This window comes from Anomaloglossus baeobatrachus, chromosome 6, assembly GCF_048569485.1.
Source record: "Anomaloglossus baeobatrachus isolate aAnoBae1 chromosome 6, aAnoBae1.hap1, whole genome shotgun sequence".
NCBI lineage: Eukaryota > Metazoa > Chordata > Amphibia > Anura > Aromobatidae > Anomaloglossus > Anomaloglossus baeobatrachus.
Window position 1 is genome coordinate 327,737,835 of NC_134358.1, and position 13,378 is coordinate 327,751,212.

Below are 13,378 nucleotides of genomic sequence, written 5' to 3' on the forward strand. Positions count from 1 at the left end.
GTCACAAATAGTGAGCCCAATGCAAGTCAGTGGAGAAACCAAGAATTATTCTTGAAGATTTCCCAGAAAAATGCTCAGGTTCCTCTATGACTTGCACTAGGTTCGTTATTCGTGACAGATACTTGAATAATACTAGGTATTTGGTACGAATAATCTGAACCTGAATATTTTACTATTCGCCCATCACTAATCAGTACATCAAAAAATCGGAAAGGAGTAAATAAAACATAGGGGAAGGATCACAAACAGTTGTAACCGGGTTATGTCTCTCTGAAGCCTCCTGTTGACAGCACAAAGTAACTAAAGCAATTAGTAATTGGACCTTTGCAAGTAATGTTCCCAGGAGGAGAGGCAATTAATACATTTCTAATAAGATGTAGTTTATAAATTGCATGTTTGGGTAAGGCTTGAAGCACCAATGCATAGTATTCCGGTTGAAACCTCCATTTTCTGGCACATTATGCACCTAATAAAAATTACAGCTACGTCATTACTGACCCATTTACCCTTGGAGCACATAACTATTGCTACTTATATTTGAGATTCATAGAGATAAATTACATTACTTACACAAAGCAGTCTTTAAGTGTTCCAAGACATCATTCTCATAGACAGCCCTTTCTTCCCAAATTGATAATACCCGGCCCAAGTGCTTCTTGCAGCTTTCATCTGTTTCACTGCAAATAAAAAGGGTAAAAAATGGACAATTAGTCTATAAATAATGTCATACTTCACTAGAGTTGACAAGGTCAATCGTTCAGGCAGAGTTCACATTTGCATTTGGCAGCCTCCATCATATTTGACAAGAATAACAGTCCCGTGTTCAGCACAGTTTTCTCTTTCCACACCTTAAAGTAGTGCATGCACATGATGGGATATAAAGCACTGAAATGTCAGTGTTGCACCATGTAACTGGATGAAGGTCCCATATCAATACCTTGAAACATGTTTAAAAGCATCCACTATAACCGGAGCAAAGTCTTTCGTGAATTCGGGTCCTTTCCTCTTGCTATTCTGAATCACATCATTTGCCAGATAAAGAAAAGTCAGTTTTCTGTTGGGTTTTGCTAAAATACATAGAAGAAAGAGAAATGAGCAAACATCAAGGACATGATCATAGAATTCATTATCCATTAATAACACATCTGATAGAGCAATGTACATTATATCAGTTAATGCCATGCTTGCATGGAAAAGTAGGACTGACATACAGCGGGTGTACACGTATTAGGGCAGGATTTCATATACCAACTTCTGTACTCTGGTGCATCATAATCAAGTGATAAAAGTGTAGACTTTCAGCTCTAATTGAAAAAAAGGATTGTATCAACCCAAATATTTTATTAATCATTCAGGAAATACAGCGGTTTGGTTTGCATTATATCATTTGCACAATCTTAAAAGTAATGAAAAAGTATTAATAAGCTGTTTTATGGTCTGGTGTAGACTTTTACCTCATTATTTCATTTATAATTAAGACTGGGGCTGTACTTTCACTTATTCCATGACACAAGTCGCACTGCCAGTGTCCAAAGAGTCAATGCTACATTAGAGCACAATACTAGTCAATGGGGTCTTAATCTGACCCCCAGTGTACTGCGACCACAACAGGGAAATTGCAGGTTGAACTTTATTGTGACTTGCTTGTCAGGGTCTCAGTACAGTAGGAGTTGCAACATGACCCTATTGACTTGTATTGCCCTGCGATGTAGCAGTGACACTTCGTAAATTTGTGTTGTAGCCAAAGTCTCCGTGAAGCTTTAGCTTAAACAGAAAAAGGCTGTGTAGATTGCATGTGCAGATTTCCATTTGGGTGTTCTTTGGAGCACCCTTCTACTGGTTCAAATAGGCGTCAATGAAAGTAAAGGAAGCACTCGTTACAGTTTGTACACTGCATCATTTACACGCCTGGTGCAGCTGCCAAGTTTTCCCAGGGGAAGATGCTTCAGGACAGCGCCTGTGGCCATTTTCCAACAACTTTGCATTTATTCTTGTGGTGGTTCTGCTGCCGGTGGCATTCACTCAATATCACTAAGTATAGAGAGCAGCGGCAGTAGAAGCATGCATTAGGTGCATCTTTGTGATGTCAAATACGCATCAAAAGATGCCCTGTGTGAACTTAGCCTTAAAGTACCTGAACTATAACACCATGTTCACACCTTGCACTTTAACTTGCAGATTTGTATGCAGAAAATCCATATCATAACATGAATTGTCATCCTCATGCTGTAAAAATTTTTTTGCATGATAAATTCAATGTGAATTCCTAATGTTGATGCTACAGCCTATTTCAGCCTTTACAACGCAATGTGTATAACCTCTAGCGTAGCCGAACCAGATCTTCCACTGCTTAAAAGTCATAGTGAACCAAACTCCCTCCCTTATGCCCTTAATAATTTTGATAAGATCATAAAGTAATAGAAGATCTTTCTATGTTTTACTTCATTGGCATATAGATTTTGTTCTTATATTTATATTACAGTAGTATGTCTGCAAGTTGACAGCAGCACATCACTTAAGCCCGCTTTACACGCTTCAATATATCTCACAATCAGTCGTCGGGGTCAAGTTGTAAGTGACGCACATCCGGCATCGTTTGTGAGGTATCTGCGTGTGACATCTACGTGCGATATGGATTGAACGCAAAACCGTTGATCGCAAACACATCGCATCTTTGTCTAGAATTGAATGGTTTTGTTGCACGAACCTAGTCAATTGAAACGTGTGGCATCCCTCATACAATTTTGATGTCTGAGGCTATGTGCGCAGGTGTGCGCTCTGCACCGCAGCTTAAAAAAGGTCCGCTTAAGAGCGCAGCTGAAAAGCTGCATTCTGAAGCGCCTCACAATGTCTGACATTCACTAATCTCTGTCCCTCTCTCTCTGTCCAGGTCAGTCTATCCCTTTTATCCCCTCTCTCATACTCACCGTTCCCCGGCGCGGCGCTGCACGGCATTCACACTGCTCCGGCGGCTTTTACTATTTTGAAAAAGCCGGCCGCTCATTAAACAATCTCGTATTCCCTGCTTTCCCCACCCACAGGCTCCTATGATTCGTTGCAGTGAGACACGCCCCCACGCTGAGTGACAGGTGTCTCACTGCACCCAATCACAGCAGCCGGGAGGCGTGTCTATACTGTGCAGTGAAATATATAATTAAAAAAAACTGAGTGCGGTCCCCCCCCAATTTTAAAACCAGCCAGATAAAGCCATACGGCTGAAGGCTGGTATTCTCAGGATGGGGAGCTCCAAGTTATGGGGAGCCTCCCAGCCTAACAATATCAGCCAGCAGCCGCCCAAAATTGCCGCATACATTACATGCGACAGTTCTAGGACTGTACCCGGCTCTTCACGATTTGCCCTGGTGCATTGGCAATCGGGGTAATAAGGAGTTATTGCCAGCCCATAGCTGCCAATAACTCCTAGATTAATCAGGTCAGGCGTTTCCCCGAGATACCTTCCATGATTAATCTGTAAGTGACAGTAAATAAATGATTGATTGCTCTCAGTGAGAGAAACAAAAATAAAATGTTGTAGTTCTGATACCTTTTAAATAAAAATAAGTAAATAAACACACACACCCGAAAAAATCCTTTATTAGAAATAAAAAAAACACACACATACCCTCGTTCACCACTTTAATAAGCCCGAAAAAGCCCTCCATGTCCGGCATAATCCAGGATGGTCCAGCGTCGCTTCCAGCTGTGCTGCATGAAGGTGACCGGAGCTGCAGAATACACCGCCGCTCCTGTCAGCCCCACACAGCTAATGAAGGGAATAGCACGATCAGCTGAGCTGACACTGAGGTTACCCGCTGTCACTGGATACAGCGGTGGCCGCGGGTAACCTCAGTGACAGTTCAGCTGATCGCGCGGCTGTCTTCAGTTGCTGCGTGGAGCTGACAGGAGCGGCTGTGTCTTCTGCAGCTCCGGTCACCTCCATGCAGCAGAGCTGGAAGCGACGCTGGACCATCCTGGATTACGCCGGACATGGAGGGCTTTTTCGGGCTTATTAAAGTGGTGAACGAGGGTATATGTTTGTGTTTTTTTTATTTCTAATAAAGGATTTTTTCGGGTGTGTGTGTTTATTTACTATCACTTACAGATTAATCATGGAAGGTATCTCGGGGAGACGCCTGACCTGATTAATCTAGGAGTTATTGGCAGCTATGGGCTGCCAATAACTCCTTATTACCCCGATTGCCAATGCACCAGGGCAAATCGGGAAGAGCCGGGTACAGTCCTAGAACTGTCGCATGTAATGTATGCGGCAATTTTGGGCGGCTGCTGGCTGATATTGTTAGGCTGGGAGGCTCCCCATAACTTGGAGCTCCCCATCCTGAGAATACCAGCCTTCAGCCGTATGGCTTTATCTGGCTGGTTTTAAAATTGGGGGGGACCGCACACAGTTTTTTTTAATTATATATTTCACTGCACAGTATAGACACGCCTCCCGGCTGCTGTGATTGGGTGCAGTGACACCTGTCACTCAGCGTGGGGGCATGTCTCACTGCAACCAATCATAGGAGCCTGTGGGTGGGGAAAGCAGGGAATACGAGATTGTTTAATGAGCGGCCGGCTTTTTCAAAATAGTAAAAGCCGCCGGAGCAGTGTGAATGCCATGCAGCGCCGCGCCGGGGATCGGTGAGTATGAGAGAGGGGATAAGAGGGATAGACTGACATGGACAGAGAGAGAGGGACAGAGATAGTGACCGACTGACAGAGATTAGTGAATGACAGACATTGTGAAGCGCTTCAGAACGCAGCTTTTCAGCTGCGCTCTGAAGCGGACCTTTTTTAAGCTGTGGTGCAGAGCGCACACCTGCGCACATAGCCTCAGACATCAAAATTGTATGAGGGATGTCACACGTTTCAATTGTCTTATGTGAGCAGTAAGCCACAATATCTTACCAGGTCATATAGCATTCAGCACAAAGAATCTGTGTGGCTTATGTTTCAATATGTAGTCACTTCATGAAGTAGAAAGCTTTATTACAAGGACAGAAATATAACAGAAAGATAAACAAAAAAATCATAAAGATTGTGAGGCATAGCAGCAAGACAAACATGCTAATATAATGTTTCCCAGCTACACATTCCCCTGGTAAGTCATTAACATCTGTAATTCCATGTCTTCCTATGGGGTTTGGGCCATAATTATATAAATTAAGGTCTTCATAGAAGACTCTTGATCAACATTGTATTAAATTAATGAAATCATATGAGAATTTCACATTTTTATCTCTACAGGCATGCTATGCTTCCAAGAAAGCCTGCTATCATCATGGATAAAGCTTTTTCATATGAAGCGTACATTATGCTGAGTGAATTTAGGAACAACCAAAAGAATACAAGTTTGTGTAGAATGTAACATGTTCATGCAATGTACAATAGTAAAGCAAGTTATACATTTTCCATACAAGCCGTAGACATGAAGCACAACCAAAGGTGAAAGTAGCGCCTCTTGTTTGAAGGATGCTAGACTGACAGGCTAATGGCTGAAGGACCTGGTTGTTATCTTCCGCTGCAGGGTCCGGAGAGTTTAGTCTTCACAGCAGACAGAATGATGCAATCCAAGCAAAGCACAAGCACTTCTGGTTCCTCCGAAGGAGAGAAGCCCCCTTCTGTTTTGGCTCAAAGTATCCTGAATGCTAACAATTACAGCTACGTAATCAAATAAATAGTTCCCTTATATTGGTAAATAGCAGTTTCCTTCCATCCTCCCATGTTTCCACTTGTCACCCCCCACAAAAAACAAACAAATAAAACATACATACCGCCTGGTACTGGCCACTGTAGCGTTGGCAAGGACAGCACAAGACACCGTAAACTGAAATCACATACCTCTTCTGATCCCCTTTCAAGAGATAAAAGTCAGCAGCATAGTCTGTAGAAGACGCCTTATGTAAAAAGTCAGAGCTGCATTCATCACTATGGCTTTCCAGTGTAAAGTGTCTCTCAGCTAATAACAGGCTATAAAAAGTGAACCTGTGCTCTGAAAATGGCAGTGAGGACCAGAAATGATCTTACCAATGGAGTCCCAGAATTGCTGGTGACCTCTTCATAGCAGCATTTCTGTAAACCAGCTGATGACTAGGACCTTGTAGCCTAAACCTTTAGGGTATGTGCGCACGTTGCTTTTTACCTGCTTTTTTTGCTGCTTTTTCTTCTGCGCTGTTTAATGCCAAAATGGATGTGTTCTTCTATTCAAGCAAAGTCTATGGGAATTTGGGTTTCTTGTTCACACTATGTTGTTCAAAATGCTGCCTTTTTGTGGCAGAACTTTGGTCAAAAACTCAGCTTTTCAAAGAAGCAACATGTCAATTGTTTTTGCCATTTGGGTTTTGCACTGCAAAGCTGAGTTTTTGACCAAAGTTCTGCCACAAAAAGGCAGCATTTTGAACAACATAGTGTGAACAAGAAACCCAAATTCCCATAGACTTTGCTTGAATAGAAGAACACATCCATTTTGGCATTAAACAGCGCAGAAGAAAAAGCAGCAAAAAAGCAGGTAAAAAGCAGGTAAAAAGCAACGTGCGCACATACCCTTAGGCCAGTTTCAGATGTCTGTGTTTAATCAGGTACCAGTCACATGCATGGTTACGCTCACATGTGTGTCACACGTGTGACACGCGTGTTTGCATACGTGTGACACGTACCGGGTAAAACACGTGTCTCTGCAATGAAAAGATTTTCTATATTTACCTGTATCCAGCGGTGCTGTCTTCGGCTCTCCTGCCTCCCGCTCCTGACCCCCGCTCAGGAGGATTTGGAAGCTGGAGCATCGCGGGGACAGCACCGCGGGGACAGCACCGCGGGGACAGCACCGCGGGGAACATCACCGGTGACAGGTGAGTACACAGCAGTTTGTGCAGTGCTGAGGACAGCATCACCGAGGACATTGCTAGTGACAGGTGAGTATTCTGCCAGCAGTGTGTGCAGGGACGTCCAGGAGGTCATCGGAGTTCCCAGTGAACTCTCATGAATCCCTGGAAGTCACCATCGTGACACTCGCTGTAGCACGGTTGCTGCAGGGGTGTCATTAGGAGGTCATCAGAGTTCATTGGGAAATCCGATGACCTCCTGGACGTCCCTGAACACACTGCTGGCAGGATACTCACCTGTCACTAGCAATGTCCTCGGCGATGCTGTCCTCAGCGGTGCTGTTTCCAGTGCTGTCACCGCAATGCTCCAGCTTTCAGCTGCTCACTGCAGTGTATTATCAATGAATATAATGAGCGGGGGTCAGGAGCGGGAGGCAGCAGAGCTGGAGACAGGTAAATATAGAACATCTTTTTATTTAAAAAAAAAAAAAGTGTTTTCTCCTGTATGTGTCACACGGATCACATCAGTGTGCAATCCGTGTGACACCCATGCTTCCGGAGAAAAAACGGACATGCCTGCGTGTGGGTTCATGTGAGGTCACACGGTCTGTGTGAAAACACGGCCGTGTGAGTAACAGCAAATAATAACATGGGTATGTGTGACATCTGTTTTAAAAACGGATGTCATACGTACCTAAAACACAGACGTCTGAAACCGGCCTAAGGCTGCTTTCACACTCCGTTTTTTAACATGTGCCCTGAACGTTTTTTTAAACAACAACGTTTTAATTTCAATGCATTTGCAATGGACTTGCGTCAACATACGTTTGCGTGCGGTTTAGTCAGGATCCAGCGAGTTGCAGTTTTTTAACATTTGCTGCTGCGTCCAAATACTGCAAGTCGCTGGATCCTGACTAAACAGCACGCAAACGTATGTGAACGGTGTCATGCTTATAAACAGGATCCTGTTTGGCCAGAAACCAGCCTGGCGTGATCAGTCTCTCTCCCCTCTGTCCTCCTCTCCCCTCTGGTCTCGTCTCCACTCCCCTCCTCCTCCCCCCTTTCTACTCCACCCTCCTCCCTCCTCCTCCCCCCTCTGTGCTGGACATCACTCTATACCTGGAGGTCAACACCTTCCATACATTACTGCTGAGATTCATAGGTCAGGGCTGTGCCACCACTGGGCACCTGTGTTTGTCTGGAGCCTAGCTATGTAATACTACAGAATGTGATCAGATAGGCTTGATGCAGCTTTAAATGGATTAAACTGATAAATATATAACTGCAAATTAGCCTTTTTTTTCCCTCAATAAAAGCTGTAGCTGTGGTTTTATAACATATGACTCCATTATGGCATTTGCACCAGTTTTTTTGTTGCGTTTTTAGGGAACAATTGCTTTTGTACCCATTTTTCTGTGCCCCATAGTCATCTTCCCATTTTTGAAGGATGTACCAGGTGAAAACATTTTCCAGGTTATGTGAACAAACATGCAATGTGTGTTATATTTCCCATTAGAGGACAGCTCTGGAGTATCTTTTGTGTTATTCGTATTAGAAGCTTATAATATAAATTACCAACTGGGTGTCAATTTATTCCTACATTTCCAGCAGGAATATCAGCGGAAAGAGGTTGTTGGCAAAATAAAATAGAAATACTCACCTTACTGTCCTCAAGGCAACCCAATCACATGATCTTTCTTTGGCGTCTTATTTCTCCCTTCCTGAATCACCGATACATGTGAACACTGCAGCCAGCCACACACGATGTTATCCACTACAGTTAGTGATTGACTGCAGAGGTCACATTCCTGGGACGGCATGACCTTGGTGTTAAGGTAGATCTTCACACGTCAGTGATTCTGGTACGTTTGTGCTTTTTTTTTACATACCAGAATCACTGACATACGCAGACCCATTATAATCAATGGGTCTGCTCACAAATCAGTGATTTTTCACTGAACGTGTCTCCGTGCAGCGTACACGCGTGTCCGTGATTCTGCACGGAGACAAGTCCATTTTTTCTGGCATCACTGATGACCCACGGACCACACTATGGTGTGATCAGTGTGTGATCCGTGAAACACATACCAGAAAAACACTGACATATAAAATAAACATTTTCAACTCACCTTTCCAGCGATGCGCTGTGCAGCCTCCGCTCTCTGCAGCTCCTGCCCGGCTCATGAATATTCATGAAAGCAGGAATAGCCGACCCGGAAGTAGCTGCAGAGCCGAGGAGTTCAGCATCATGGACAGCAGGAGCGAAGGCAGGTGAGTAATGTCCATTTGCAATCACGGATTGCACATGGACAACCCAAGTGTGCCGTGAATCACGGAACATGTGCGTGTTTTACACGTCAGTGAAGAACGTCAGTGTTTTTCAATGATGTGTGAAGGGGGCCTAAGTGGAAGACCAGCAGGAAGGATTCTGGTGAGAAAGTGAATCTCTAGATTTTGTAGAAATGTTTTACTCCCTAGACAACCCCTTTCATTTGAGAACTGTGATTATACATGCTACGTCATGCCTACACAGTGAAAGTTTTGGACGTATAAATAATATCTTATTTCTGTGATATGTACACCCAATAAAAAAAGAGAACTTCTAGATTGGAGTACTCCTCTTTATCCAGCAGTTTCCAAGAGAATGAATGGAGCAGCCATATCGAATACACGCGGCCACTCCATTTGGACAGTTGACAAAAGCAGGGGGCTCACCAGCTGGACCCCCACTGATTTAAAAGTTATCTATTCTGTGGACAGGTAACCAGAATTCCCCTTTTAACATGATGTTGGTATGTATGCAACATGTGCTCCTTGTAATAATGTTTCAAATGAGTCACGGTATAAGTCTATGCATAACGTAGCCTGTGGCACTTACCAATGTAATGGCCCATTCAGACGGGCCAATAGACAGGGACAATCCTTCTTGGCCCAGTTAGGGGTGCTTCACACATAGCGAGATCGCTACCGAAATCGCTGCTACGGCACGGTTTTGGTGACGCAACAGTGACCTCATTAGCGATCTCGCTGTGTGACACTGAGCAGCGATCTGGCCCCTGCTGCGAGATCGCTGCTCGTTACACACAGCCCTGGTTTGTTTTCTTCAAAGGCGCTCTCCCGCTGTGACACACAGATCGCTGTGTGTGACAGCGAGAGAGCGACGAAATGAAGCGAGCAGGGAGCAGGAGCCGGCATTTGGCAGCCTGCGGTAAGCTGTAACCAGGGTAAACATCGGGTAACCAAGGTGGTTACCCGATATTTACCTTAGTTACCAGCCTCCGCAGCTTTCACGCTGCCTGCTCCGGCTCTCTGCACATGTAGCTGCAGTACACATCGGGTTAATTAACCCGATGTGTACTGTAGCTAGGAGAGCAAGGAGCCAGCGCTAAGCAGTGTGCGCGGCTCCCTGCTCTCGCGGTTATGATCGCTGCTTCGGCTGCTGTGTTTGACAGCTAAGCAGCGATCATAACAGCGACTTACAAGGTCGCTGTTATGTCACAGAAAATGGTGGCGTAACAGCGACCTCGTTGTCGCTGTCGCTTAGTGTGCCATCCTGTTTAAGGGCTGGTTCAATCACCCAACAAGGTGATTTGTCAGATAATTCTTTTAACACCAGCATAAATTACTGGCAGCACATCAAACAGAAAAATGTGCTGCCGAGAACATGATTATGTACTTGGACAGAACAATCATATTGTTGATCACCATTTTGTCAGCCCAAATAAATGGCCACAGGTCTGTAGAGTATTGTATTGTAGAGACAATCAGTGGTCATTTATGGGCCTGGATCAGAATGTTGGGATGGATCATAACATGTGAAAATTTAATGCCCTGATTCTGCAGCCTTCCTTGGGAGAGCTTCGAGTCCCGAGCAGATCCTCCAGTACAGTACAATGCAGATGAGCAGGACCCAGAGCTGGGCACAGTGGGAAGAGGGGTATTAATGACTGTCCTTAACAGATCCTCCAGCACAGTACTGGGCGCAGGACCCAGAGCTGGGCGCAGGATCCAGAGCTGGGCACAGGGGCAGGATCCAGAGCTGGGCACAGGGGCAGGATCCAGAGCTGGGCACAGGGGCAGGATCCAGAGCTGGGCACAGGGGCAGGATCCAGAGCTGGGCACAGGGGCAGGATCCAGAGCTGGGCACAGGGGCAGGATCCAGAGCTGGGCACAGGGGCAGGATCCAGAGCTGGGCACAGGGGCAGGATCCAGAGCTGGGCACAGGGGCAGGATCCAGAGCTGGGCACAGGGGCAGGATCCAGAGCTGGGCACAGGGGCAGGATCCAGAGCTGGGCACAGGGGCAGGATCCAGAGCTGGGCGCAGGGGCAGGATCCAGAGCTGGGCGCAGGGGCAGGATCCAGAGCTGGGCGCAGGGGCAGGATCCAGAGCTGGGTGCAGTGGGCACAGGGGCAGGATCCAGAGCTGGGTGCAGTGGGCACAGGGGCAGGATCCAGAGCTGGGTACAGGGGCAGGATCCAGAGCTGGGTGCAGTGGGCACAGGGGCAGGATCCATCGCTGGGTGCAGTGGGCACAGGGGCAGGATCCAGAGCTGGGTGCAGTGGGCACAGGGGCAGGATCCAGAGCTGGGTGCAGTGGGCACAGGGGCAGGATCCAGAGCTGGGTGCAGTGGGCACAGGGGCAGGATCCAGAGCTGGGTGCAGTGGGCACAGGGGCAGGATCCAGAGCTGGGTGCAGTGGGCACAGGGGCAGGATCCAGAGCTGGGTGCAGTGGGCACAGGGGCAGGATCCAGAGCTGGGTGCAGTGGGCACAGGGGCAGGATCCAGAGCTGGGTGCAGTGGGCACAGGGGCAGGATCCAGAGCTGGGTACAGGGGCAGGATCCAGAGCTGCGTGCAGTGGGCACAGGGGCAGGATCCAGAGCTGGGTGCAGTGGGCACAGGGGCATGATCCAGAGCTGGGTGCAGTGGGCACAGGGGCAGGATCCAGAGCTGGGTGCAGTGGGCACAGGGGCAGGATCCAGACCTGGGTGCAGTGGGCACAGGGGCAGGATCCAGAGCTGGGTGCAGTGGGCACAGGGGCATGACTGTCCTGAGCAGGCGGTGCACGCCTTACCTTTGCGCAGCTCCCTGTCCCAGACGGAGACAATACCACGAGAGTGCTTTCTGTGGTGGATGAGCCACAGGGACAGGGTCTGCACGCTCTGCTGGGAGTTACTAAGCTCCGACAACTTTTTCTCCAGCGCCGCCTCTGAAAACGCAGACATGGCTGAGCTCTGCTACACGAGGCGCTCGGTGACAGCCCTGACTGGCCGCAGCCTGTCCTCTCTCTGGTACAGACACTACTCGGATGCAGCGGTTTTCATGAGGTTACTACACCTCCAGCAGCACTAATCCGGCGTACAAACGGAAGTGACGTCAGCGTGCAGGTTCCGGCCAATGGCAGTGAACAGCAGTGGCCGTCTTGTTACGTACATAGTGGGAAAAACAACCAAACAGATGATGCCCCCAAGCGGTGAAGCGCGGTAATGCAGACGGCGTTGTACGGCCACAGCCTGTGGCGGAGGCGCAGCCCGATGGGCGCACTGATGAGCGGCGGCACAGGGCACCGCGGGGCATGCCATACAGCCCTTGCAGAAGTTATGCTGCTATTATGTATATTAGGCTACTTGCGTTGTAATCGCTTTTTTTACTCTACAGTTGTTCTTTCTTTTTTTGGGCTATGTGCACATGTTGCGTTTTATCAAGGCTGTATTTGGCATTCATGCTGCTCTAGGCAATTTAAATGGTTGCACCCAGGCCTGGACTGACCATAGGGCAATTCTGGCAAATGCCAGATGGGCCGGTCCTGTAGTGGGCCGCTCTATCTGCAGTCACTGCCGAACTCCTCAGCAGTGTGTGCATGCCGGGCACACTAGCTGCAGCAGGAGGCAGTGCTGTGCTGTGCCGGTGGCCGTACACACACTGCTGAGGAGCGCGACGGTGGCGGTGACCGCAGCTTCCTCCTTCCTATGCAAATGTATTTGCGTCTTTCAGACGTAAATACATTTGAACAGTGCGCCGGGACTGGGCCCCGCCCCCGACGTGCAGCAACATGATGAGATCAGCACCTTGCTGACGTCATCACAGTGCTGCGGGCACCACACTGGATGCATCAGGAAGCGGTAAGTGCTCCATGGAGGAGTCGAAGATGAAAGGTTTAATTAATGGGGATGAGTGGGGAGAGGCTGAGGACACATAACGGGGAACATTTGTGAAGGAACACAGCTTTATGACCAGAGATGAGCCACCCCCCTAGTGTTCGAATTCGGTTCGGCCCCGTTCGACGAATGTTCGACAAACCGTTGGACGAACCACTCGAACCCCATTGAAAACAATGGGAGGCAAACAAACACATAAAAATACATTATACATGTACACATACAGTTAATAAACATTGCCGTAACACTTACAGGTCCCCGTGATGCGTCCTGCACACTGTCTCCCGCCGCTTTTTCTTCCGATAATCTCTGCATCCTTCCGGTAACCAGCACTGATGATAGGACCTTCCATGACGTCAAAATAGCATGTGTCCAGTCACATGTCTATTATCTCATTGGC

The 13,378-nt window shown here is 47.3% G+C and overlaps 1 protein-coding gene across 3 annotated transcripts in view; it reads right to left on the reverse strand.

Moving 5' to 3' along the window:
- Positions 1–12,175, reverse strand: part of RPRD1A (regulation of nuclear pre-mRNA domain containing 1A) — a 101,492-nt gene extending 89,317 nt beyond the window's left edge. For all 3 annotated transcript variants that reach the window (XM_075314937.1, XM_075314938.1, XM_075314936.1), the window contains exons 1-3: positions 11,895–12,175; positions 938–1,067; positions 571–677 (exon numbers count right to left, since the gene is read on the reverse strand). In XM_075314937.1, coding sequence (XP_075171052.1) covers positions 571–677; positions 938–1,067; positions 11,895–12,045 — 388 coding nt within the window. In that variant the 5' untranslated portion in view covers positions 12,046–12,175. The remainder of the gene's footprint in view (positions 1–570; positions 678–937; positions 1,068–11,894) is intronic.
- Between the last annotated feature and the right edge of the window lie 1,203 nt (positions 12,176–13,378).